The following is a 25,907-nucleotide window of genomic DNA, read 5'->3' as shown; positions in this document are numbered from 1 at the left end:
CTGGGCCGTCCTGCCGGCGGAAGGGACGCGGCGGCGGAAACGTGTAGCGTCGCGCAGGCGCAGTTGCGTCCCTGGCGCCGGGCCTGCGCGGCTCCGCGCCAGAAATTGTGAACGCCCGGAACTAGGCCCGTGGCCACGCCCCCTAAACCCAGGAGCCAATGGAGGAGCGCTGGCTGGTTGCTAAGGAAACCCGCAGCGGCAAGATGGCCGCCTCCGGCGAGGGGTGCCCGAGCCCCCGCCTGCCGCGCCGGGACCCGCCCGCCCGGCCGCCGCGGGACGGTAACGACGCGCGCCGGCCCCGGGGAGGCGGCCGTCCCGCGTCCGGCCTCCGTCGGGGCCCCGCCTGCCCCGCCGCGCATTTCCGCCCGCAGGGCTCGTTCCCCGGACCCCCGGCCTGCACCCCAGGAGCGCTCGGGGCCGCGACCGCGACGCCTCGGCCGTGCGGGGCGCAGAGACCGCGCGGAGGGAGCCCGCGCCGGCCGGCGTCAGGCGGCCCGAGAGGGGTTGAGGGGAGCGGTCCCCAAGTGAGAGGACGGGGCCGAGATGAGCCCGAGCCCGCGCCCGCTGCTCCCCGAGTTGTGCCTCCGGAGCGGGGTGGGGAGGGGCAGGGTGCTGCGGCCGCCGCGGTCACCCGGGTCCCCGTGGGACAGGAGGCCCCCGAAGGCGCAGGACAGGGTGGCCGCTGTCCCATGCCTGGCTAGTGGGGTTCAGCTCACATGTACGGGGCCCTCCACCCCCTGCACCCCCGGGGCCCCAGCCTGCCCGGCCTGTGCCCGCACCCCGCGCCCGCACGACGCCATGTGGGTGGCCAGCGGAGACAGTGAGCAGCAGCGGGGCCTGAGCTGGCTTCTGGGCGCAGCGTCCAGCACCCAGCGCTGGCTGCCTGGCCCACCTGCCCCCACGCCGTCACCCTCCTGGCTCCTGGGGCCCACGCCCACCTGTCTCCACCTGTGTCTCCTCAGGCTACGGCGCCTACACCTACCGCAACGCCTTCTTCCGCTACGAAGGGGAGTGGAAGGAAGGGAAGAAGCACGGTGAGAGGCGCCTGGGGCTCCCCCATCCCGGCCACCTCTGCCCGCGGACGCCCCTCGCTGGTGCTCTGACGCCAGAGGGACGCCTGCAAAGGAGGGGCGGCGGGGGGCAGCGTGTGGCGCCCGCCGCTCCACGGGGGGGCGACGGTGGCCGAGTGCCCTGGCCAGGCCGGTACCGCCGTCAGAGCCGGAGCACCTGGCCCTGCGCGTTGCTGCCGGTGTCTGCTCCAGCGCAGCCGTCTTTCTCTGCACAACACAAAGGCAGAAGCGGACAGAGACCACCTCTGCTCCAGCGTCGCGGCCACCCGGCGAGCGGCCGGCCGGCCCACAGAGCCCCGCTCCTGCTGGCTGCCCTGCCCGCCGGCCGCTCGGCCGCTGTCCATGGACGCCGCCTCTGGGCGGTTCCTCCCATGAGCCCCCGCTGTGTCCGGCCCCCACTGTGTCCGCCCCTGCTGACCGGGGCTGTGGTTGCCCAGCGGGCAGGGCTCCCCTGTGGGAGATGTGTTCTTCAGGGTCTCCCCACCCCCGTCCTGTGCTGACAGAGGCGAGGCGTCCCCTTCAAACAGCTTGGGCACTGGGCCTCCTGCACCTCAGGACTGGAACCCCCCACACCAAGGCACAGCCCTGTGTCCCCCTCTGCATGCGCTCCAGGGCCTCTGGGCTCCTCTGCCCGGGAAGCGGCTGCCCGGTGGGCTGGGCCGATCCCCACGTCGCCATCTGCTTACCAGGTCGTGGGAAGCTGCTGTTCAAAGATGGAGGCTACTACGAGGGCGAGTTCCTGCGCGGGGAGATCACAGGAGAGGGCCGCCGGCACTGGGCCGCCTCAGGTTCGCCAGGCTGCGCCCCCCAGCCTGCCCCGCCTCCTGGGAGTGAAGATGCTCTAGCCAGAGTCACGCTGTCCCCCCTGAAGATATCGCAGCCCAGCTGCCCCGGGGCCCAGGCCGGCCAGCGGGGCTGTCCTCAGGGGCCGGCCCTCGGGGGAGGCTCACCCCATGGATCCCAGCCTGTGGGGCAGAGCCACAGAGAGGCCCGGTGAAGAGGGCCGGGGACGACCAGCCCGCGGGACCCGGGGCCAGCGCTCACCCTCACATCCCCCCAGGGGACACCTACTCTGGCCAGTTCGTGTTGGGAGAGCCACAAGGACGCGGCGTCGTGACGTACGGCGCCGGGGGCCGCTACGAGGGCGAACTCTCCCACGGCATCCGGGAAGGTTTGCCTCGCGAGCCTGCACCGCACCGGGGGGCTTGGGGGGCCCCAGGGCTGGCTCTGGCGCCTGCACTGACACGAGGGCCTGAGCCGAGCTGGGGTCCCGGAGCCCTGCCCCGGCCGGGCAGGCCAGGAGGGAGGCCTCTGCCCCAGCAGGCTGCACGGCCCCTCCCAGGGCTGGCGACAGTGCACGTGGACGCGCTGGCTCGGGGGTCAGGTGTGGCCGCCCCCGCCAGGGCGGTGATCCCCAGGCCCCACCGGTGCCCCTCCCAGAGACCCAGAAGCCCCGGTCCTTGGTGGCCCCGCCAGGCCCCCACTCCACACTCCCGGGAGGGCGGTGGCACCGCGGCCTTCGTCCAGAGGCCGGAGCGCAGCAAGGTGCGGCGGTGGCCTCCCTGCCGGCCGTGAGCAGCTCCCAGGGCCCCTGCCCAGCCTGGCCGGTGCGGCCCCAGCCCCACCCGCGGGCCCTGTGACACGGCTCTGGCACCTGCAGGACAGGGCTGCCTGGTGGACCCGGCTGGACAGGTGTACCGGGGCTCCTTCCACAACAACCGGCGGCACGGCCACGGGAGCATGGCCTTCCGGTGAGGGGCCGCCCGGCGCCGGCGCTGGGCAGCTGGTTTGGGGCCAGGGCTGTAATGGTCCCCTAGCAAGTGAATTGGGGCCTAGGAAACCCCTCGTTCCCCGCCCCCCAATAAGATACCTGGTGCGTGGCAGCCAGCGGGGGGTGGGGGGTGCTGCCCTGGCCTGGCCGCCCCTGCCTGGCACCCGCCCTGCCCCTGCCGCGGGCCCTGCTGGCTGGGTCTGGAGGCAGGAGGCCCACACCGGCTGCCACACGCCCGCGGGCCGGGCCATCTGCCACCCATTTTGGCCTCTGCGGGTCCGAGGGTGGGGCTGCGCCACCGCCACCTGGCCCCTGACGGCCGCCTTCGTCCCCAGGAACGGCGACGCCTTCGCCGGCGAGTGGGTCCGGGACCAGCGTCAGGGCCACGGGGTGCTGTCCTGCGCGGACGGCTCCACCTACGAGGTACGGCCCAGGCCACGCTGTCGGGTCCAGCCCGCCAGGTCCTGCGCACTCTCCAGAGCTGCCCGAGGGCGGCCCCCTGCAGACGCGGCTCCCGCTCACGGGGAGGAAGTGCCGCTCCCCCCACGCCCCCTCCCCAGGCCAGGACACTGAGGGGCCCCCAGGCCTCCCGCTGCGGGTCCTGCCGGCCCTGGCCCCTGCGTCCGCCAGGGGGCGCCCCAGCCCCACCAGCAGGGCTGTCCGGAGCTGCTGCCGCCTCCGGGCCGGACCCGGGAGACACCCTGGGCCCCTCGCAGCAGGCGGCCTCGGCCAGGCCAGCGGTGCACTCGCGTCTGGGGTGGGAGCCGTCCTGTGGGGCCGGGACCCTCACTGCGCCCGGCCGGCCTCCCGGGCGGGGCCCCTCCCTGGCCCTCCTTTCAAGACCTTCTGCTGCGGCAAATACGCACACAAGCCTCCCGGCCTGGCCGTCCCTCGGGCCCTTTCGGGTCCTCGGTCCACTCACCTGCTGTGACCCCCACCCGTCCCCGGAACCTTCTTCCCCAGCTGAAACTGCCCGTGGAGCCCGCCCTCCCGCCCCGCCTTCCTGTCCTGCTGGAGATGGCCCCAGGGGCCTCGTTGGCGAGCGTCAGGCTGGGGGCACCCTAGCCTGGCAGGTCCAGTGGCCGCCCTCGGGCTCCTTGGGGGACGTCATGTCCATGTGCCGCTCGCCTCTGGTGACCGGGTGGCTCCAGCTTTGGACACGGAGCGCAGCCCCTGCTTGTCCTTGGGCCCGTGGACGTGGGACCCGTGGGACCCTGTGTGGGGTGAGGGCCCCGTCCTGCCTCCCTCCCTGCCAGGGCTCGGCCTGCTCCTGGCCCGCGGTCTGCTGCTCCGTGAAGCACCGTCCTCGAGGGCATGCGCACCCTCCTGCCACCCGAGGCCCCTGCGCCCGGCCCCCAGGGCTCGCAACCGCCTTGAGCCTGGCCACGGCCTTCTGCGACCCCCGAGCGCCCACTCAGCCTCCGGCCCCTATTCCCTGAGGAGGGGGCGTCTGGGCGTGGCCTGCACTGAGCTCGGGGCCTGCGGACCCGACCCGGCCCCGGCAGAGCACCCTCGGGGAGCCGTGCGCTTCCACACCCAGCAGACAGGATGTGGCCGGGGTGCTGGCGGGTGGTGGTCCAGGGAGCGGTGGGGGGCACAGTCTGGGGTGATGCGGTTGGGGGTGCAGAGGGGATGCAGTCTGGGGAACATGGTCTGGGGGTGCAGACGGGACACAGTCTGGGGTGAAGGAGCTGCCCCGGCCCCTCCCGCTGGGCGCAAGGCCCCACAGCACCACCCGTGGCTGTGCGGGCCTTGGGTGCCCCGCTTGGCTCTCGGGTGGGGGCTGCTGTTGGTGCCTGCGTCCACAGGGGTGCCGGCCCTTGTGCCCCTCGCCTGCCAACCTGGCCGCCCTCGCCTTCCCGAGTGTCTGCAGGATGGCCGTCCTGCCCCGCGCCAGGGAGGAGCCCGCGGCCTTGCCGACCCTCGCCTGGCGGGAGGGCTCACGGCCACACGTGCTCTGCCCGGCCCTGACGGCTTCCACGAGCACGGTCCTGCCCTGCACGCTGCTCTTGGCCCTGCCGAGCGCTCGGGAGGGCAGGCTGGGCCGGGAGGGGCAGCTGCCGGGGGGCTCCCCAGCCCGCTGAGAGGGACACCCCGGAGTTGGTTTTGTCTGCGCCCTTGTCCCCAGACTCCCGCCTGCGAAGGGGCTGAGGGGGCGCCTGCTGTGAAGCAGACTGGCCGCAGCCCAGCAAAGCCGGCTCTCCCCGCGGGGCAGCCTGGGCACCCCAGCCCGCTGCAGCCAGGGGCTCCCAGAGGTGCGCTGACCGCACGCTCTCTGCAGGGACAGTGGCACAGCGACGTCTTCAGCGGGCAGGGCCGCCTGGCCCACTGCTCCGGGGCCACCTACCACGGCCTGTGGATCAACGGGCACCCGGCGGGTAGGTGTCCCCGGCGGCTTGGGAGGGCCTCCCGGGGCTGCCCCGCGGGCCCGGCGGTGCAGAGGTGGGGACCCGGCGGCTGGGGCAGGGCGAGGTGGGCCTGAAACCGCCCCTTCGAGAAGAAGCGCTGTCCATGCCGAGTCCGAAGGGCCCAAGTGGCCCAGCTGTGCCCAGGACACCCCAGCCCCGGTTTCCCCACCTGGGGGCGCCCCTAGCAGGCTGAGCAGGCTGGTGTCGGCCCCGGTGGCATCTGCCCAGCAGGCCTCTCACTCTGCTCTTGGAGTGTCCACAGGGGCCCGGGGCCTTCGGGAGTATCGCCTGGGGCGCCACCCCTGGGCATCAGGGCGATCTCCCCACTCTCCAGACAAGGGTGCCCCCGGGGTCAGTCTGATGGGGACAGGGTCCCTTGCCAACCTCTTCAAGGGGCACAGGCCGCAGCACTGTGGGCACCTGCTCAGGGGGGCTGGCCCTGGTGCGGAGGGGTGGGGGGATCCTGGTCAGGAGCTGAGCCCGGTGCCCCTTCCTCAGGGGAGTCCCTCAGGGTCTCCAGGGCCCTTCCAGCCCCCCAGCCGGGCCGGGGCTGAGGTCACACAGAACAGCTCAGTGACTGCACCAAGGCGCCCGGCCCAGGCCCAAAGCGGGTCCGGATCCCTGGGTGCGGACAGGCTGGCAGGTGCCCTGGCTCCCACAGCTTTCTCAAGCTGCCCCCTGAGGGGTGCTGGGCAGCCCCCCAGAGCAGATTGAGCTGCTCCAGTGCACAAAGGCACCGGCCCGGGGGCCCAGCTGGGTCCACCCCAGCAGTGCCGCCTGCCAGTGAGGCTGGGGGCTGGCCCTGCCGGGAGGTCAGTCCAGGGGCCGCCACGTCCAGCCCACACGACACTGAGTCAGAAGCAGGAGTGTGGGGCCGCATGGGGCTGGCCGTTGTGTGGCTGCGGTGCCGGGGGTGGGCACTGGGTCTGGACGGCTACTCCTCGAGCCTTCTCCTGCCCGACCTGAACGCCTCAGCCCGCGTGGGGGGCAAGGGGGATGGGCAGGGGGTGAACAGGGGCACAGGGATACGGGCGGGAGTGGGGGGGCACGGAGGAGGGCCCTAATCCGGCCAGGGTGTGGCCCCTAAGGCCCTGCTCTGACTCCCCCAGCACAGGCCACGAGGATCTCGATTTTGGGTCCCGAGGTGATGGATGTGGCCGCAGGGTCCCCGTTCACGGTGCGCGTCCAGTTGCAGCAGGATGATGGGGCGGTGGCCGAGGGTAAGTGTCCAGGCAGGACATTGGTGTGGGCATCTCCGGAGGGCCCGCAGCCCAGGCGCCTGCGCAGACCGCGTCGGGCTGTGCCTGCCGCAGCGGGGAGGGGGCGGCCCTGCGGGTCCACCTGCGGGCACCTGGCGCGGGCACCATGTGGGGCCCGCGCTGAGAGGGCCGCAGCCGGCACCCTCCTAGGCAGAGGACAAGGCTCGGTCAGCGGGCTGTGTCCCGCTGTGTCCCACCTCCGCGTGGCAGAGGAGGGCATGGCCGGCGTGGGCGCTGGAGTGATGCCCGAGTCCCGCCCCAGCAGCGCGCAGGCCTGGCGCAGGCGGGAGCCAACCCCGCCCCCTTGCGGGCACCTGTGCAGGGTACGCGGCGTGTCCCCACTTTCTGGCACGGCCAGCCGCCCCGGCCCGCCCACAGTGGCGCTGGAGCCCGCTTGCCCCGCCGGCCAGCAAGCAAGGCCGCGGCTGCGGTGAGGGCCTCCGAGCGGAGCCCCCGCGGGAGCTGGGTCACGTCTCAGCTTCCAGGGAGACCGCCAAGCACCTCGCGAAGCGACAGCCACGCCCCGGCCCCGCGGCCACCCCACAGCCACCCCCACCGCCAGCTCGCACCCCAGGGAAGCGCGTGGCCCCTTCCCCTTGTCCCCCCCGTGAGCTGAGAGCTCTCGGGCACTGCCCACTGCTTCCCGCCACCCCCTGGGCTCCCCCAACCCCGCGTGGCCGCTGTGCCTGGAGGCTCGAGGCTCCCTCTCGCCAGGTGCAGGGCCTCCCCTGAGCCCCAGCCGTGGGTCTCCGGGGTCCTCCCGTGCCTGCCCCCAGCCACGCTCGGCTCTCCCCGAGCAGGCCCTGCGTCCTTCCCGCGCTGGCCAGCCGCTGGCGCTTCACTGGCTCTCGCTCCGACCCACAGCCGCCTCGCCACGGCGTGTTAAGGGCCGTTTGCTCATTTGGTCTTTCTCGTTTCGGATGGAACCGTTTGGCCTCGTTTCAGCAACTGTGAGGCCACAGCTGCCGTCTGCAGTGACCTTCCATCCTTGACCTTTGACCCGGCGGCCCGGCGTGTCAGCCCTGCCGGTGTCCTGAGGATTCCATAGGATCGGGCTCGAGGGCTGGCGGCTTCCGGCTTCCTGCCCCGGGCCGCCCGCCCGCCCCGCGCCTCCCCTGCGCCCTGCTGTGCCGGCGCCCGGCTCTCCTGGGCTGCCTCACCCCCTCCCCTGGGCCTGCCCGTCTGCCATCCTCTGCGCTCGCCCGCAGCCCCGAGACCCGCGCGGACGGCCCTGTGGGTCCAGAGGGCGGCCAGGTGGCCAGCGGGCTTATCAGGCTGGTCCCCACGGAAGGAGTCCACGTCCAGCCCCAGGCAACTGCCCAAACTTTGGTGTGTCTGTGGTGGCCGCATGGGCCTCAGTTTCCTCCTAGTCATGTCTTTGCCACGTCTGGCCTTGGGGGGTGACCCTAGCCTCAGAGGTGGGGGTCCCCCTCCTCGGTTTGTTATAGGGCAGGGAGAGGGGCGCCCCAGACCCCACAAACCTGCCTGTTTTAAACAGGTTCTGTCATCTGCCGCATCAACACAAAACAAGTGAGACTTTAATGAAAAGGAACTTTAGGGCCTCCCCGGGGGCGCAGGCGGTTGAGTGCAGCGCTGTGAAGCTGTCCGCAGCCTCTGCAGCGCCGGTTCGATTCCTGGCCGGCCAGGGAGCTACCCACAGGGCGCAGCAGACCCCCCCTGTCTCCCCGCTGCTCCCCTCAGCAGTGGGTTTCAGTGGTTCTGCCTGTTCTGCTCCCCACTCTGTCTCTGGTGGATCCTCTCACCCCCCCACCTCTGGCCTGCGCCCCAGCTCTTGTGTAAGTAAAATAAAATTAAAGAAGAAAGAAAAGAGCAAAATTAACATCAAGATAAAACCTGCCATGGTCCCCTCCCCACGGGTCTCACCCACATCTGTGTCACCCCGTCCACGACCCAAAGGCAGGCGCAGTGTCTCCCCGTGTCTCTCCGCTCCACGCGCCTCCCCCAGGGCGCCTTCTGGCTCCTTCCTGCTCCCTCCTCAGTCTCCTCTGCAGCCTCTTCCCTCCCTGCCCAGTTCCACCCTCCCTTGGGTGGGGCAGGGAACCTGGCACCTCCCCCTCTCCTGGGGACCCCCTGTTACAGGTTTCCTGGGAGACAGCAGGGGCGGGGGCCTTCCTAACCTCCAAGTCCCGGCCTCTGTAGATGGCGGCGGCCCAGGCGCCCCGTCTCGGCCTGGCGGGCAGCTGGAGCCCCGGGACTGCTTGCCCCCGTCTCAGCTCCGGACCCTCTTGTCCTGACATCGCCCCGGAGCGCGGGGCCGCCCCTCGGGGCCCGCGCTGGCGGACGGGGTCTTCTCCGCTTTCCTCCTGACCAGTCTGGCCGGGGGTGATCGATGTCATTGGTAACCATCGGCTCTGTCTCTCTGACGTCTCCGTGTTCCCGTTCACGGGTTCCGACGTGGTTCTTATTGTGTCCTTGCTTCTTACTTTGGAGTCATTTTCTATCCATTTTCTAATTTCTTTTCTTTTCTCTTTGTGTAGAAAAATTGGGGTGCGGGCCCCAGCTGCGGGGGTGAGAGGACGCGCCAGAGACAGAGCGGGGAGCAGAACAGGCGGATCCGCTGAGATCCACGGCCAGGGGAGCAGCGGGCGGCAGGAGGGGTCTGCTCGCCACGCGGGCGGCTCCCGGCCGGGGGCGGACTCGCGCCGCAGAGGCCGCGGACAGCTTCCCGGGGCTGAGCTTAACCCCTTGCGCCCGCGGGGAGGCCCTCGCCTGGGTCTCCACGTCTGGAAGGTGGACTTCGTTCTCCTTCCTGCTGTGTCTCTAGCAGCTTGTGAGCTTGGCCCCAGCTCCCGGGACAGCCTCGCCCACACGGGCGTCCGCGGGCCTCGCGGCTCCTGCCGGGCGCGGCCCCTGCTCCGCTCACACGTGGGGATGGGTCTCCGGGCCGTGCCGGGCCCAGGCCGCCTCCCACACACAGCAGACTCGCGCTCGAGTGTGGTTCCGGGCCAATGTGTCGCCAGCGGGGACACAGCGGCGGGAGGTGTCGGGCATCGGGGTGGCTCAGCCAGGCCAGGACAGAGTGAGAGCCCGGCTGGCCGGTGCCCGGGAGCCGCCTGCTGGGCTGCAGACCTGCACCCCAGGGTCCTGAGCCTGAGGGCTCGCGTGTGTCTTCCCCAGGCGAGAGCGGGCGTGTCCTGCAGATCTCGGCGGGCGTGAGGCGCGTGCAGCTCCGGGACCACTCGGAGGTCAGCTTCTTCAGAGTGGACGGGGACCGCCGGGAGCCGGCCCTGCAGACACCATTGTGAGTGGTGGGCGCTGGCCCCCCGCAGGGCGACCCTCGTGCGGGGCCACCGGGCAGCGGGGGGTCTGGAGTGAGCCCTCTCCCCCCCCCGCCCCGGCTCCGTGGTGTCCTCCGGAGCCCGGGCGCCTGGTGACCGCGTGCCCCCTCTTGGCAGTGGGTTTGAGTGCATCGCCTACCCCCTGTTGAACCCCAAGTCTGAGGGGCCGGAAGAGCCCACTCGCCTCCCAAGAACATCCCGGAGATGGGCCCTTCGTGTGGCCATGGGCCCCCCTCCGGCAGCCTGCCTGGTGAGTGGGGGTGGCGGCAGAGCCGCTGTGCGGGGTGCCCCATGGCCAGGGGGCAGGCCAAGGCACCACCGGGAATGCAGGTCGTGGGCACCTCCTGGCCGGGGGGCTCGGCTGTGCTGGGTCTGCTGGGGCAGGCTCAGCCCACAGGCGGCAAAGCTCCTGGAGCGACTGTCTCCGGCAGCAGGGGCCCCGCCTCCACGCCTGGGCCTGGGGCGCGGGGTCCTCGCTGCCCACCACTCCCTGCCCAATGGGCACCCCACTGTGCTCGGCCCTCAGGCCTCCAGGGAGAGTGGCCGCAGCCTGCAGACACAGCCATGCACACGGCCACTCCCACACGGAACAGCGTGGGGGGCAGGTGGGGGGCCTGGGCCCGGGTCACCTCAGTTCCAGGCGCCATTTCATTCTGCACCAGCCCAGCAGCCCCGGGTCTCACCCCAGGACGCTCAGGTCTCTGCCCACCCTGGCCCTCGGAGGCCTCAGGCCGCTCACCTCTGGCCATGAGGGTCACACCAGCACCGCCCCGCCACCCCCGCCCCTCACGGAGCGGACGCCTGGGGCGAGTGCCTCCCTCCTGGGGAGATGCCAGGAGCAGCACCCCCGGGACTCGCAGGCCTGGCCTGGCGCTGTGCAGGCAGCATGGGTGGCTCTGCCAGCGGGCGGAGGAGGGGCCCCTCCACACCACCGCCTCAGGCCACGCCCCGGCTGCAGGGCCTGCTGGGCCCGCCAGACTGCGGGGCCCTCCTGTGTGAGCACCCCCTCGCCTCCTTCCAGAGAGCAGGCCCATCTCCATCTCACCCTCCAGGCTTGGGGCCAGGGAGGGAGACTGGGGTGAAGCTGCTGGTCCTGTTAGGCAGGGAGTGCGGCTGGCAGGGGTCTCCAGCCCTCCGGCACCCGGAGCTGCAGGCCCAGGGGTGGGAGCTGACACAGGGCTCTCCCCAGCGCACGGGGTGCCTCTGGCTGAGCAGCACAGGACACCGGCCGGTCCCTGTGGAGGTGGGCGCTCGGGGCAGGTGCCCAACGCGCGGGCGCTGGTGGCCGCCGGCTCAGCTCCAAGCCACGGAGCTCTCGGGCGCGGCGGGGGCACGTGGCCCCGGGTGCCCTTCCAGCCCGGTCCCGCACCCGCAGCGCCCCTGGTTCTGATCTCAGGCTCTCAGCGCCCAGTGCCCAGCTGCCCCGCTGCGGCAGGCAGGAGACCACCTGCCCCGGACGGCCTGAAGGCGCAGGACCCCCAAAGCACAGCCGACCTCCTGTCTTACATTTGAAAGCAATTATCCCTGTTCCGGCGTGTTCTGGACATGCGTGGGGGGGCGTCCCCAACCACAGGGCTGCCGGGTGCAGGCGCCCCTCCCCCGCACGCAGACCCCAGTGAGCGCAGGTCGGAGCCTGGACGCCTGACTGCTCCCCGGGCACACGGGCCCCGCGCGCCCCTCCAGGGCTCCCCGGGACTCAGCCTGCACCAGGCCCACGCCCTCCTCCACCCACACCCCAAAGTTGGCTCCCACCTGCAGAGGGCCAAGGGCAGGGGCTCTGGCGGGGGCAGCGTCCACAGGACCGCACCTGGCCGCGTGGGACGCGAGCGCCTCTCCCCAGCGCCTCTCCCCGAGCTCCTCAGCTCTCCAAGCACTTGCGCCGCGGGGAAGAAGGTCCTAGGGGCGCCGCTGGGCAGTCTAGGCCGATTCTGGTGAAACCACACCCCAGGTTTCAGCCGCGAAGCACATCGATTTTATATTCGAGGCCTTTAGTGTTTCCCCCTTAGCCTCTGCGCCCCGCCGCAGCGCTCAGGCCTCTGGGACCCGCCCGGCCCCCACCCCGGCCGCTGACGGAGGCCTGGTGGCTGCTGGGCACCGCTGCTGGCTGGGCAGCAGGCACACCGCCCGAAGTGGACGCAGCCACCGCACACAAGCCTCCTGGGCCCTTCCGGAGGGCCGCGCGCGCGGCCTGCCGCTTGGGGAGCGAAGGGCCTTGCGCACCACGGCGGGGCCTGCGGAGCCTGCCGGGGCCTGCGACTGACCCGCGGCGCCAGCGAACGTGCGGGACTCTGGGGCCTCCACGGCCCCCACGTCCTGGAGGGAGGCGAGGGCGTGCCCAGGGGTGGGGCCTTGTCTGAGGGGACCAGCGGGGTCACCGCCCGCATCTGGGGGGGAGCAGGGAGAGCTCTGTGGGGCAGAAAGGGCAGCAGTGTGGGGGAGGCACAGCTGACCTTGGAGGGGCCCCGGAGAGGGGTCGAGGAGGCGGTGCTGCCCGCAGGCCCCTGGGAGGCAGGCGCTCACCAGGGCACTCAGGGGCTCCCGTGGGCGCCTCCAGGCCTGGGCCAGTTCCGTAGCTGGCACCAGGGCGTGCGGAGGAGAGTCCCTGCGGCGGCACTGGATGTGCATGTGCACATGCGTGTGTCAACTGCACGTGTGGGTGGGACATTGTGAGCATGTGTGTGTGCAGGCTGGTGTGTGTGCAGGCTGGTGTGTGCAGGCTGGTGTGTGTGCGTGTGTGCAGGCTGGTGCGTGCACACTGGTGTGTGGGTGTGTGCAGGCTGGTGTGTGCAGGTTGGTGTGTGTGTGTGCAGGCTGGTGTGTGCACACTGGTGTGCACGAGTGCAGGCTGCACGTGCAGACAAGAGTCAGGATTCTGGGCAGAGGACGGAGCCTCAGTCTAGATGCCCCCTCACCCGTTCCTGCCGGCACCCCCTCTGGGCCACCCAAGACTCCAGCAGCAGAGGGCTCAGCAGGGGGTGAGACTGGACGGAGGGCAGCAGGTGGACACGAGGCCTCACCCAGTGTGCCGGGCAGCTGGATACAGGCTGGGGGGCCCGCTGCCCGGTCATGGGGCCCCGGGCCGTGGGCTCACTGCCTAGAGGCGCTGCCGGGGCGCTGCGCCCCTCCCCTCCGATGTCTTGGCTAATTGATTCTGGCCCTAAAGACTAACGCCGCGTGTCTGGTCACCTCCAGACGACACAGCTGTCCCCTTGGGGCCATTCCACGCCACTCTTTCCCTCCCCCAGTGAAGAGCGCGCTTGCCTGTGGCTGCCCTCCCCGCGGCGCCGGCCGCTCGCTCCCCCGCGTCCTACACAGGTGACTGGGGAGGCTAATGGAGCCGCCAGAACGTGACTAACGGGCGCTCCCCGAGGAGGGCGGGCTGCCGCGGCCCCTCCTGGGATGGCGCGGTGACCTTTACCAGGCGGATAGAGCGGTCACCGTGGTCATTAAAATCGACAGAGAGGCCCCAGAGGTGAGTCCCAGCTGGCAGACGCCCCGTCGTCCGGCTGTGCGGCCTGGGGCTCGGCGCTGCGGAGGCGAGGGCTCCCGGCCCAGATCTGGGGAGCTGCGTCCCCCAGGTGCCCCACTGCAGTGGAGGGGGGCCCCGGCGGGGCAGGAGAGCCCCAACGAGTGGCGACTCCCTGGACGTCCCTCAGCAGAAACCAGGTCGTGGTTCTGCCGGGGCCGGAGCTGCCTTTCTGCTCAGCCGTCGGGCCTCACGGAGCGCGGCTCAGCGCCGGAGCAGGGCAGGGGGGCGCCTCCGAAGGGCGTCGAGGGCAGGCGCGGGGCAGGGGCAAGGCTGGGGGGCGGCGTCTGGCAGGAGTGGGGCTCATCTGGGAAAGTGGGGCGGAAGAGCCCGGCTGGGCACAGGGCAGAGGCGGGAGGAGCAACCGGAGGCAGGGACCCGCGGGCCTGTCGGGACGCCACAGTGCAGGGCACACGCAAGCCGGGCCCAGAGCACGGGCAGCCAGGAAGGCCCGTCCACCCTGGAGGTCCCTCTGGGTGCAAGCGCACCCGAATCCAGAAGCACTGCCGGCTGTGCAGCCTCTAGCTGGGGCCCATTGCGGGGTCTCCCCCCGCAGCCTGCAGGGCGTCTGGTCCCTCTGCCTCCGCCCCTTGGGCAAAGGAGAGGGAGGTCCTGCCGGGCGGCTCCTGGCGGTCTGGAGCCCGCATCTGCCCGCGGCACGGCGAGGGCTGGCGCAGTGGTCAGCAGGCGGCCCCGCACCGCCCCCTCCGCTTCTCTCTCCGGCGCCCACGCAGCAACCCCACTCCCGGGCCACCTCGGGGCTGCGCCCCAGGGCTCCGGGCCCCAAGGCAGGGCTGCCCAGCGTCCCCCTCCTGTCACTCTCCGACAGGGGCCCCGGCTGGCTCGGTGGCCTCGCAGGGCCTTTAGGGGCCTCTGTCGAGCAGACGCGCACGGACGCGCGGCCGCAGCCGGCCCGAGCCCGCAGAATGGAGACAAGGTCAGCCGGGGGCGTCGGTCACTGCGCAGGCGCGCGGGCCTCAGCCACAGGGGCCAGCGAGAGGGTGTCCTTGCGGGAGGAGCCCTCCTGTCACAGGCGCCACAGCGACAGCACCTCCGGGGGCTCCCCCACCCTGGAATCTGGGAGAGGGGTGAATGGCCGAGCCCAGGCCCCTTGGGCTCTGGAACAGGCCCCAGGGCGCCCTGCAGGCTCTGGTGGGAGGGGCCCAGCTGGGGGTGGCCCACCCCTCAGGCTTCCCCACGGTGTGCCCAGCCGCCTCGGGCGGCCCTCCTGCTGGCCGGAGCGGGCAGGGCCTGGGCAGAAGGCGGGGCCCAGCCCCAGGCCGCGCGTCCAGAGGTGTGCGTGTGTGCGTGGGCCTGGGGTGCCCGACACCCTGACAGCACCCTCCAGGCTGAGCACAGACTTCTGAGTGGATGGGGGTGTGGGCGGATGGGGGCAGGGGTCCACGTTGGGGGAGCCCAGTTCTGTCCCCACGGGCACACTGGCGTGGCCGTGCCTGCCCTCACCCCGCCGCTCTGTGGTCCACTGGCCCCGTGGGCTCTTGGGGGCCAGCACGTGGGAAGCCATCGCCTCTGCAGGCCCGGCCAGGTGGGGACCCTCCGACCCCAAGGAGCGGTCCTGCAGCCCACGTGGTGGACCCCCCGCCGGGTGCGGCGACCGCGGCATTGCCGGTCAGCACGGGACCCCCCCGCCCCACGCGCCCACCACTGTCCAGGGGAGCTGCCCCGGGCAGCAGGGCAGGAGCCGCGGCACCCCGAGCCCCCGGTCTTGCCGGGTGAGGCTCAGAGGCCGCCCTCCCTCCCTCTGCAGCCGGCGCACAGGAGGCCCGCTGGCCCGAGGCCCCGCCAGCGGGTGCAGCAGGGCCGCGCGCAGTTTGAGGACGTCCGCCTCGGGCCCCCTCCGCCCGGGCACCACGCGGTGCTGTTCCTCCCCGAGGTAGGGACGCGCGACGTCGCCCCACACCGGCCCACGGACCGCCGCCGCAGCTCTGCCCTCTCCCTCCCACCCCCCAGAAGCGCCGTGCGGGGCCCAGGGACGGCCAGGACGACGCCTCCTGCGCGGGAACCCACCCGCGGGCAGCAGGTAGGGCGGCGGCGCGCGGCGTTCGGGCCTCTCCGTGCGGCCGTGGGGCTGCCAGGGGAGTGTGGCCTGCGACGGGGAGGCCGCGCCTGCTCAGTGGGGCCGGCAGGTGTCACCCCGGCTTGTCCCACCGCTCCCTGCAGGGGACCGCAGCGGCCAGGCGGCGTGGGAACCGCCCCATGGTGGGCTCCTCTGCCTCGACGGCGGGGCCTCTTCTCGCGGGCGGCCCCACGGGAGCCGTCCGCGGGCGGCAGAGGCCACTGGCCTGAGGGCTGCACCTCCAGCCTGGCAGGTGAGGCCCCGGTGCAACGCCCAGCCCGGCGGGTGCAGCTCCCCTACGGTGGGGTGGGGGAGCCCTGGCTTGGCATCGTCTCCAGCTCATCTCACTGTCCTAGCCAGGTGGCGGGGCGTGTGGGGGAGGGTCCCCCCACATAGTAGGGGCCATCACTGGCCAACAGGCAGAAGAGGACCCACAGCCCAAGGAGCAGACCTGGAGGGCAGCCGGCCTAACTAGAGGAGTTCTAGCTAGACTTCCTGGGGGCTCCCTGAGCACGCCGCGGGCCTGGGCCTCCCAGAGTGGCCAGTGTGTCCACCTGCCCCTCTACTGGGCGAGACTGTGAGGTGCCCGAGCGTGAGCACCCGGGGTGGGGCGCAGAACCCCAGAGACGACTCCGCGGCCCCTGACCCAGCCTGAGGGCCCTGCGCTGGCGAGCGCGCCCGCGCCGCGGGGCCGGCTCGAGGCACGCCATGGCCGCGCACAGAGCAGAGGCCTGTGGGCACAGGCCCGGCAGGAGAGCGGGCGCAGCCGGGGCTGCTGCCAGCAACCTGCGGCGGTCGTGGCCGGTGCCAGGACGCCCGGGGACCGGCCGTGGGGGTGGCCGCAGCCGCTGACCCGCCGTGGCCCGCGCGCGGCCGGGCACCCCTCTCTGGCCAGGGCCTCTCCGCGGCTCCCTCGGGAGTGAAACGCGAAACCGCCTGCGCGCGGGGCAGACGCAGACCGAAGACGGTGGCAAGGCCCTGGGTGAGCCAGAGCCCCCCCTCCGCCCCCGCCGCGCGGCTCCCTGGCGTGTGCGGGCGAGGGAGCCCCCAGCCCCGGGCACCGCCCAGAGAGCGGGAGGGCCGGGCCGCTCACGTCCCGCGCCCCTTGTGCGGGGCTTCTGGTCGTTCAGAGCAGCCCTCGCGTCTGCGCTGGGGCCCGTGCAGGGGGCAGGCCGCTGGCCGCGGGCGGGCGCGGGGCGGGCAGGGAGCCCGCAGCGGAGGGGCAACCGCCCAAGGGGGCAGGCGCGCGCTCCCGGGCGGCTGGGGCAGCGGAGCTTCCGAATATGGACGCCCTGGAGGGACGCGGTCAGCCCTGCGCGGGCGAGCAGGGCGCGGGCAGGCCTGGCTGCCCTCCCGGGCACTTGCAGGCTCCGCCACGGGGACACGCCCCCTCGCAGGGCGCCACTGCCCGGAGACCCCGTCGCTGACCGGGACTCCCCAGGACGCGCAGGCAGGACCCTGAGCAAGGCCGCTGTCAGCAGGGCTTGGCGCGGACCCAGGGGCGCCCCACCACCGTCCTGCCCCCTGGGGGGCCTGCGCCAGCACCGCCCGCGGGGCACTCCCTCCTCAGCGCCTTCCTGACCAGCTCCGGAGGTCTCTGTCCTCCAGAGTCTTTGCTGCTGCGCTTGGCGGGGCCAGCACGCCCCGCCGGGCTCGGCCCCGATGTGCCCGCGCCCCCAGCGGCCTGGGCCTGTGCGGCGCCCTGCACTGACCGTGGTCCCGAGGGCGGGCGCAGGGCTGGGCACAGCGACCCGAGGGGTGGGGCTCGGGCCCGCGAGGCAGGGCGCTGGGTCAGCCCGCGGCCCAGCTGTCGGGGACCCCAGGGCTCCAGGCCGGCCCTTCTCTCCCACAGGCCTGGCCCGGCGGCACGGCGGAGCCCGCGGCAGCTGCAGGTAGCCGGGGGCCCAAGGCGGGGCGGGGCGGGGCGGGGCGGGGCAGGGCGTGCAGGGCGAGGGTGTGGGGGTGGGGAGGGTGCTGGGAGCACTGCCGGCCAAGGCCCTGCGCGGCAGGGGTGTCAGGAAGGCGGCCCGGGTGCCGGGCAGGCCCCAGTCCACCTTGGACTGGCCTGGCGGTCACTCCCAGCGGCAGCCACATACTGGCCGCCGGCGGCCCACGGGGCTGGTGCTGCCCGCAAGGTCCTGAGACCCTCGGGTGTGGGGTCCAGGGCCTGCCCTGCGCGGGCCGGGGGACCTCTGAGGACACTGACCAGCCCTGGGCCGTCCACCCCAGCTGGGCGGGCGCTGGGTGCTCTCCGCGGCCAGCACGCGCCCCCCACAGGGAGCTTTCCACGCTCGGCTCGGTGCCAGCCCTGGAGGGCAGGGCGGTCTCCGTGGCAACCTCATTTTGTTATTTCTTATTTGCTGTTTTATGGTTTCTCCAACTTTGAAACTCTCCAGACAGTCCCAGTCGCAGAGAGGAGAGCTTCTCCTCCGGCCCCGGCCCCGCCCGCAGCCGCTGGGGTGGGGCATCAGAACAAACGACCCCACACCGAGCCTTAATTATTTTTAAAAACATTTGAGAGGGAAAGAATTTTTTCTCCGAAGAGAGACGCATTTTCAAGCGTCCCTCCCGCGCTCGGCCAGGCGGCCTCAGCGGGTTCTGCCCCAGGGCTGGGGTCCTGAGGGTGGGGGGGGTTCCCCCATCCCACTTCTTGCTGGCCACGCGGGCCCTGCAGCAGGGAGGCCCGGCGCCCCGGGGCGCAGAGGAAGGTCCTGCCAGGAGGGTGGGAGGGGCACCTGGGAGGCCGGGCACGGGCTGGGGGCGCTGGCCAAGGGGGAGGGGACACGGGCGCAAGTTGGGGGCAACAGCAGGGGCTGCGGGGGGCGCAGGGGGGGCGCGGGCTGCGGGGGGGGGGCGCACCAGCCAGCCTGTCTCCCGCAGGGGAGTACGTCCTCGTGGTCCGGGAGGTCACCAGCCCGCCGTTCCTGGGCCACAGGCTGCCCGATGCCTTCAAGCGCCTTCGGTCTCCCGCCCGGGCCCGGCCAGCAGCCTCCTGTCCCGGCAGGGGGCCCCGGGGCGTCCAGCGAGGGCCAGCCGGCCCTGGGAGCCTCTGCCTCAGACACCCTGGGGGCCCGCCGGGGAGGACAGGCCTCCGTTGTCCACCAGCCTGAGCGTCGTCCCCCAGCTGCGGCTGAATAAACACACCTGGCGAGCCTGCTGGAGCCTCCGCCCGCGCACCTCAGACCCTGTCCCCAGAAGGGGGCCGAGGCCTCGCTCAGCAGGGAGCTGGGCTCACGGGGCTCGTGGGCGCCAAGGCCATCCCGCTGAGCAGGGCTGCCGGCCTACTGGCCGGGCCTCCACACCCGCCCCAAGGGGACAGACTCCCAAGGAGGAGCCCCGAGGAGGGGCGGGTGGCCAGTGCCCAGAAACGGGGACCTTCAGGTCCCGCCGGCTTCCGGCTCTTAGAGCTGCCCTGAATGGCGCCCGCAGACGCCCTGCAAGGCCAGGGGTGCCGCAGGGAGGTTCTGGGGGGTGGGAAGGGTCGAGGGAGGTGTGGACGGATGAATGAAAAGCGGCGGGGGAGGACGCTTGCCGGGGGGTGAGAGGGACCTGGAAGAAGTAACCGAAGCCTGGGCGCGCGGCGGGCAGGGGCAGTGCGGGCATGGATGGGCGGGGCGGGGCCCGCCGGCCTCGGGGCCCCCCGTCGCCGTGTTCCTGCTCGGAAGGCAGGCAGTGGCGAGGGTCCGGCCCCCACATCAGAGCGATCGGGGCGGGGCCCCCTCAGCCTGACGCCCTTCTCGCCTGCTCCGAGCTCCCGATGCGGCGGCTGAGCTGGCGAGGGCTGGCGGGGGTCGCCCTGGAGGTCGCCGTCTCCCTGCCGGGAGCCGCGGGGTGGCTGCAAGCACAGAATCTGGGAGGGCCGGGGCAGGCCGGGCGGCCGCGGCAGCCAGGCCCCCACTGTGGACCCTGGGAGGTGGGCTGTGGCTGGGTCCCCCATGGGCCACACCAGCCCAGCGGCCAGGCCCAGCAGAACCCCCAGAGGCCCGTCCTCTGCCCCCCGGGCTGGTCCTGCCCCAGGTGTGGAGGCTGCTTGGAGGGGGCAGCCACGCCCTCTGGGGGCTCGGGCCCCTGGGGTGGGCAAATGAGCAGCAGCACAAACAAGGGCAGAGGCAAAGGCACAGGCTCCTGCTCAGACCCTGGGACGGTGGGTGAGCTGAGTGCCCCCAGCGCCCTCAAGTGCCCCCTGGCACCCCAAGCGCCCCAGGCACCCCCAGCGCCCCCGAGACTGCAGGCATCGCCGGGCAGCTCTCTCAAGATAAAACCCAATGGAGGCAACGCTGGCTTCTGGCAGCACCGGGAGCAGTGGCCTGTCTTGGGGTCACCCCTCGGTACCGAGAGCCCAGGGAGGAAGGTCAGAGCCACGTCCCAGCCCCCCACGCCCAGACCGGGCACCCTTGGTGCTGGGGGGGCGGGGGTCCACTGGGAGTCCAGGGGGAGCCCCTAGGCAGACCCTCTGCAGCCCCAGATGGGGAGGCCCCCACTCCAGAGCCATCACCACCCCCATGCGGGCACCGGCCCAGGCCAGAGAGGCTCCCGTGGGGCCTCAGCCCTTTGGCCAGTGGCCGGGCTGCAGCTACCTCTGGCCGGGGACCCTGGGCCCTTCTCCGAGGGAGGCAGTTCTAGGGTCTCGTGGGTCCCCAAGCCGCCACCCCTGCTGGGGGCCCGCCCGAGGCTGCACCCAGCCCCGCACCCAACTGCAGCCAGAGCCTCCTCCCGGCCTCGGGTGCCCTCGACCCACCCGTGACCTCTGAGCAAAGGGGGCACCTGCCGCTCCAGACCCCACTTCGCTCACCAGGCCTGATGGGGCGGAGAGGTCCTCACACCTGGCAGGCCCGGTGGGCACGAGAGCCAGAGACGCACAGAGGCGGGGGAGCTGGGGAGACAAAACAAAAAGCGGAGGGAGGGACACCGAGGGCGCGGTTGGGGGCACCCGCCCGCTGCCCTGCACACAGCAGCCCTCGCAGCCTCAGCCCCTGCCGCCGGCGCGGGCAGCCGGCGGGCGGCGAGTCCAGCGTCCGAGCCCCTCCCCAGGCAGGCGTCCTGGAGCCCAGACGCTGCTGGGGTGGCCGGGGTGGTTTGGGGTGGGGGTGGGGGGGGCCCCGGACACCCCTGCTCGCAGACAAAACGCCGCCCCTGGTGGAGGGCGAGCCCCGAAGGGGCCGGCCCCGGGGACAGGCAGGGTCTCCAAGGAGCGGCGGGCGGCTGCGCTGGCCCCTTGCGGCCCGGCTCGGCCAAGCTAACCCCGGGGGCGAGGGACACCCCACCCACCCCACCTGCAGCCCCGGGCCGCCCTGCAGGGAGAGGGCGCGTGAACGGGGCCGCCCCGGCGCTCCCCCAGCCCCGAGCCGGCCCCAGCGGGGGGGGGGTGGGGGGGGCGGGGGGGGGGGGGGGGGGGGGGGGGGGCAGGCCAGGAGGACACCCGGGCACCTGGGCGGGACCTGGGTGCGCTCGCGGGGGGCTGGAGAAGCCGGGGTGGGGGGGCAGGCAGGGCCCGAGCGCCGGTCCAGGGGTGCGGGGCAGGTCGCGGCACCCGCCAAGGCAGGCACCCCCTGCAGGCAGGGTCCTGGGGGCCGAGGGTGCCCCCCGCGACGCGCCCTGCCGGCGGGGACCCGGGACAAGCCCTGGCCCCCGACCTGCGCGGGGCGGGAGAGGCCTCCGGGCCAGGGGCGGGTCCCCCACCACCCTGGCATAGAGGGAGGTCGCACCCCACAAGGTGAAGCGCCCCAGCAGGTCGGGCGGGAGCCCGGGGCGGCCCGCGGGGCCCCCCCCCCTCCCGCGCTGCAGTTCCCGCCTCCGCCGCGGGGGGCGCCCGGCGCGCCGGGCCGGGCCGCGGACACGTCAGCGGGGGGGCGGGGGGGGCTCGGGCTCCGGCCCCGCGCCCCCCGCGACGAGGACGGTCGGGCCCGGCGCCGTCGGGGTCGGGGCCGCGGCCAGAGGGCCCGAGGGAAGGCGGGCGCGGGCGGCGCCGCCGGCCGAGGCGGGGGTGGCGCGCGCGCCCCGGGGGTCGAGCCGGGCCGGCCGTCGCTGCGGCCCCGGGGGCCGGGACCCCCGCCCGCCCGCTCCCCCCGGCCCGGCGGCGCGCCGGGGCGCGGGGTGAAGGAAGTGGGGTGCTAGGCCCGGCCCAGAGGAGGGCGGGGCTGCGGGGAGCGCCGCCGCCTCCCGCGCGGCCCCGAGGCGCGAGGCGCGCCCCCCCGCCCCCGCCCCCCTCCCGCCCGCCCCCCCCCCCTCCCGCCCCCCCTCCGCCCCTCCGCCCCCCTCCCCCCCCCACCCGCCCCCCCCGCCCGCCCCCGCCCGCCCCCCTCTACCCGCCGCCCCCCCCCCACCCGGGGCGCGAGGCCCCGCCCGGAGCACCCGCGCGGCCGGTCTTGGGGAGCTGCGTGGCCTCTCCGAGCCTCCGCCCCGGCCCCCATCCTCCGTCTGGACTCTGGACCGGCTGTCCCGGGCCGAGTGGAGGCCGTGGAGGGCGGCGCAGGGATTCGGGTTTACCCCAAAGCGGCTGGGGGCGCCCCGCACCGCCTGGGCACCCCGACCCCCCGCCCCGACCCCACACCCGACCCCGACCCGCGGGGCGCGGCCTCCGGCTCCGCCGCGCTTGGGGCGGCTCTCTGCGCTGCCCGGCTGCGCCCCGTCCCCGGGCCTGGGGGCGCGCTCGCGGGCACCTGCAGGGCTGGGCAGGCCGGGCCGGGCTTGTGTCCCCGCAGCGGGGTCGCTTGCGCGCGAGCCCCTGCCCCGTGGGCGTGCGGGGAGGCCCCCCCCGGCCCAGCCGCGGCCAGGCCCTCTCCACGCCCGGCCCTGCCGGGGCTTCTTTCTTAGAAGCAGGGCGTGGGGTGCAGGCGGCGTCCTCCAGGTCAAGGAAGGCCCCGGAAGGGCAGGGCAGGTGGGGTTCTGCCCCACAGGCTCTCTGCCCTGTTCTTGCAGCGCCACGGCCAGTGCCCAGGGGTGAGGACGGCAGGAGCCCCTGGCCCTGGCCTGCTGGCTGCCTGGCCCTGCTGCCCCCCAGCTCAGGTCAGCCCATTGGCACCTGAGTGCGTCCACCCCCGCACTCACGTGGGCAGCTTCCTCCCCCAGCCCTGGCACCCACCTGGGCGGCAGCTGGCCTCCAGCCAGGGGACCCTGTCCCCAGGGGCCGGGGGCGGGGTCCTGTCAGCTCTGACAGCCCCCCAAGGCCCCACCGGAGTCCTTCCTGCTAAGCAGAGAGGGCAGGCGGGGTCTGAGGCCTGTCCTGGTGGCCCACAGTGTGCCCGTCTGGCCAGCGCCCCAGGACACGGCTGGGCGGGAGCCTGAGGTGCCCAAGTGGCCAGGGGGTTGCCCTCCCAGACCCCATGCCGCCTCTGTCCATCCAGTGGACCTGCCGGGGGCGGTCCGCCAGCCACAACGCTCCCTGCCCTCGGGGCAGGGCCTCTCCGTGGGCCTGGAGGCCGGACTGCAAGGCCTGCGCCTAGCCTGGCGCTGGTCTCAGCCAGGCCTCTTGGGGGCCACAGAGGGGCTGGGGGGCCAGGAGGAGGGGTGGGACACCCCAGCCCTCGTGTAACTTGGGTGTCCATGGCCTGACATGAACCCCCACCCAGGTCCCGCCCCCAGGGCTGCAGCAGGGGCTGGTGAGGGCCTCCCTGCCTGCCCCTGGCTCCCAGGCCAGCTGGACTGGGGCCTGGTGGGGAGAGGGCCCCGGGCCCTGACCCAGGCACTCCCTACAGGGCGCCTGTCCCAAGAGGCTTCCGGAACAGGCCTCATGGCAGCAGGAGATGGGCAGGAGGCCCCCTGCCCGGCGGGAAGGGCCGCGGGCAGCACGGGGCAGTGGCTGAGCCCAGCCGGCCGGACACCTGTCTGGTCAGGACGCTCCAGAGCCGGCCGGCGCTGGCCTCAGCTGCGGGTCCCCTCCACCCCCACCGAGGAGCCACCTGCTCCGGGCCGGGAGCCCTGGCCTCCGGGCCCCTGCCCTGGCACAGGCCTGGGCACAGATGGCCGCCCGCTCCAGGCCCGCGGGCGCACGTCACTGAGGTGGGGGCCGCAGGCAGGCAGCCAGCCTCAAAAGTTCCGTCCCCACCCCTCTGGCCTCCTGACGTGGGCAGGGCAGGCGGGGTTTCTGGGGAGGGTCCGGGAGCCCTGCGGGGCCCTGGTTTCACATCCTGCCTGGGCCTGACCAGCAGTCACCACCCTGCCCTTCCCGAGGACACAGACTCTCCTCCCCCAGGTCCCCACCTCCCTGCAGACAGTGGTCCCTAGGCCATGGAAGCGGCAGGACCCTGGCCTGACCAGCAGGGGCCACTGGCCTAGGCCTGTCACCAAATCCCACCTGGCACAGGCCTGCTGCCTGGGCCTCCCTCACCCTGGATGGCAAGGCAGGGTGACCGGTGACAAGGGGTGACCTTGGGGCGGTGCAGGTGGGGGGCGGGGGCTGCAGAGCTGGCGGGCAGGGCCCTGTCATGCTGTGTGCGGGCGGCGGGGGCTGACCTGCGGCCACCCCAGCTGCTTCTCGAAGTGCCCGGCTTCCTCTTTCCAGGAGGGCGCGCCCGGCATCTGCTCCCGAGGTCAGGGATGGCTCTCAGCCTGTGGTCACCCCCGACCACAGGGTGGTGGGTGGGGGTGGGGCTAGACTGTGGCTCGGCAAATAACAGCAGGGTGGCAGACACCCCAAGAGGAAGACCAACTGGGGGTGATTCCGGGCCTTGAGTGGCTGTGGGGAAGGGCTCTGTCTGCCCCGGGTCAGGGGTACAGAGCTCACACCCAGAACTGAACCCCAAAGTGCAGCCAAGAGCCCGTGACAGCCCCAGGGACATCCCACCTGCCCGCCCCCCAGGACTGACAAGACAGCACCGGAGCGGCGTCCAGACCTGCTGTACGAGCCGAGCGGGAGGCACAGGCTGGCCAGCAGTCACGCCGCGGCCTGACGGGCTCTGGGGTGGCCACAGCAACGTGTTCCTCTAGGCTCCCCTGAGGCCGCCCACTCGGAACACCCCGGATGGCAGGCGGGCAGCGGCTGAATGGGCGTCAGGCAGGGCCCCAACGCCAGGCAGAGGCTGCCCCTGCCAGTGCTGGGTGGGGTGCGCCCGTAGTCTGCTCCACACCCAGGGGACTCGGAGGTCGCGGGGGCCAGCCGGGGACAAGGGGCTGCGCTTTGGGCTGGCTCACATTCACGTGGTCAGCCTCCCCTCCGACTTGCCCACAAATGGCCACCCCAGGCCGTGGCCAGCGGGCAGCTGCCAGGGGATGGGCTCTGGCCCAGGTGTGCCAGGGTCCCGGTGGGTCTGGCACGGCCCCTGGGGAAGGCGGGTAGGGAGGAGCCCCGTGCCCCCCAGGGGTGTGACCCTCCTGCCCAGTGTAGGCCCTGGGCACTGGCCACCTGCCCGGGACAGATCCCCTGGCTCCAGCGACAAGGGGCGCAGCTTGGTGGCCCGAACCCTGTCCACAGGCCGCTGCCCGCAGCACCCACTTCCTCCCCGGGTCCTTCACGGCCCAGCGGCCACGGGGCGGGCAGAGGCGCAGGCACAGGTGAAACCAAGACGAGCCTTTTCCTTTTAAATCAGGCATTTATAAACAAGAAAGCATACATTAATTACATAAAAATAGTCTTCGAATAGTAGAGTGAGTCGTATCGTCGTTAGCAGCAGCGGCGGCGGGCGGCGGGTCTCCTCCTCCGGGCGGGCGGCGGCTCTGCTGGGCGCCGGCGGGCGTGCTAGCTGCTCCGGGAGATGTGTTATTGCTGTTTTCCCTTCGGCGCCAACCTCCCCGCGGCACGGATGGTGCCGAGCTGGGCCCGGCGGGACCCCCGGGCACACGGCCACCCCTCCCAGCGCGGGACTGGGCAGGCGGGGCTGCTGCTGGTGACCGCCACCCCGGGCCGCGCAGGGCGGGGGCAGGGCCTCTCCTCGGACGCGGGGCGCCCCGGACCAGGGGCGGCAGGCGCCCTCAGACCCAGCGGCCCGGAGGCTCAGGCCACGTCCCCGCCGCCGGCCCCACGGCTCCCTTGAAGAAATGACTGAGAAACACGATTCTGGAAAACGAGGAGCGCGGCCGAGCCCAAGGCGGGAACGATGCCCGGCCACGGGCCGCGGACGCCGAGCCGGCGCACACAGACCGGGTAACTGCAAAAAAAGCAAAAAACAAAAAAACAAAAAAACAAAAAAAAAAAAACAACCCCAAAGGCTGCCCACGTCGTCCCTTTTCCATTGCACTTTAAAGGGGGCTGAGCAGGCCCCAGGGCCCAGGGCGCCCCGCAGGGACCGCGGGCCTCAAGGGGGGGTCAGCCCCGGGTGGGGACGGAGGCCGCCCCCGTCTGCTGGGAGATCGGCTTTCCAGCTCGGGCTGAGGGAACCTTATACAATTTGCATAAACAGTTGCGCGTAAACGAGATTATTTGGAATAAATGCAGGTAACTTATGGTGAGAGTGGCAGACTCAGTCGCTACTGGAGACAGATTGCTCGGGGGTAGAAAGACGGGCGCGGGCTGGCTGTACAGGATGCTGGAAGGCACAGAGCTACCCCCCGAAGTTCAGTTTT

General features: G+C 72.9%; 1 protein-coding gene across 1 annotated transcript; it reads left to right on the top strand.

Annotated features, from left to right (window-relative positions):
• The first annotated feature begins 203 nt into the window (after window positions 1-203).
• MORN1 (MORN repeat containing 1) lies at window positions 204-22,941 on the top strand. The gene is made up of 17 exons (XM_037499521.1): window positions 204-279; window positions 963-1,034; window positions 1,760-1,858; window positions 2,131-2,241; window positions 2,731-2,821; window positions 3,177-3,264; window positions 5,123-5,219; window positions 6,359-6,469; window positions 9,647-9,770; window positions 9,925-10,144; window positions 15,102-15,227; window positions 15,305-15,374; window positions 15,515-15,663; window positions 17,263-17,302; window positions 18,291-18,372; window positions 19,428-19,738; window positions 22,754-22,941. Exons 1-17 carry the CDS (start codon window positions 204-206, stop codon window positions 22,939-22,941), a joined length of 2,055 nt encoding a protein of 684 aa, XP_037355418.1.
• The last annotated feature ends 2,966 nt before the right edge of the window (window positions 22,942-25,907 follow it).

The sequence above is a fragment of the Talpa occidentalis genome, unplaced genomic scaffold, assembly GCF_014898055.3.
Source record: "Talpa occidentalis isolate TD23 unplaced genomic scaffold, MPIMG_talOcc4v2.1 talOcc4.9, whole genome shotgun sequence".
In the NCBI taxonomy this organism is placed as follows: Eukaryota; Metazoa; Chordata; class Mammalia; order Eulipotyphla; family Talpidae; genus Talpa; species Talpa occidentalis.
This window is presented reverse-complemented; position numbering and strand designations above follow the sequence as displayed.

What these genes read in the sequence shown, in the direction of transcription:
- MORN1 (XM_037499521.1), top strand. Translation starts at nt 204, where the DNA reads ATGGCCGCCTCCGGCGAGGGGTGCCCGAGCCCCCGCCTGCCGCGCCGG. An exon ending in GAAGGAAGGGAAGAAGCACG is followed by an intron (nt 1,035 to 1,759) that starts GTGAGAGGCGCC and finishes TCTGCTTACCAG; the next exon opens with GTCGTGGGAAGCTGCTGTTC. An exon ending in TGTCTTGGGGTCACCCCTCG is followed by an intron (nt 19,739 to 22,753) that starts GTACCGAGAGCC and finishes CTGTCCATCCAG; the next exon opens with TGGACCTGCCGGGGGCGGTC.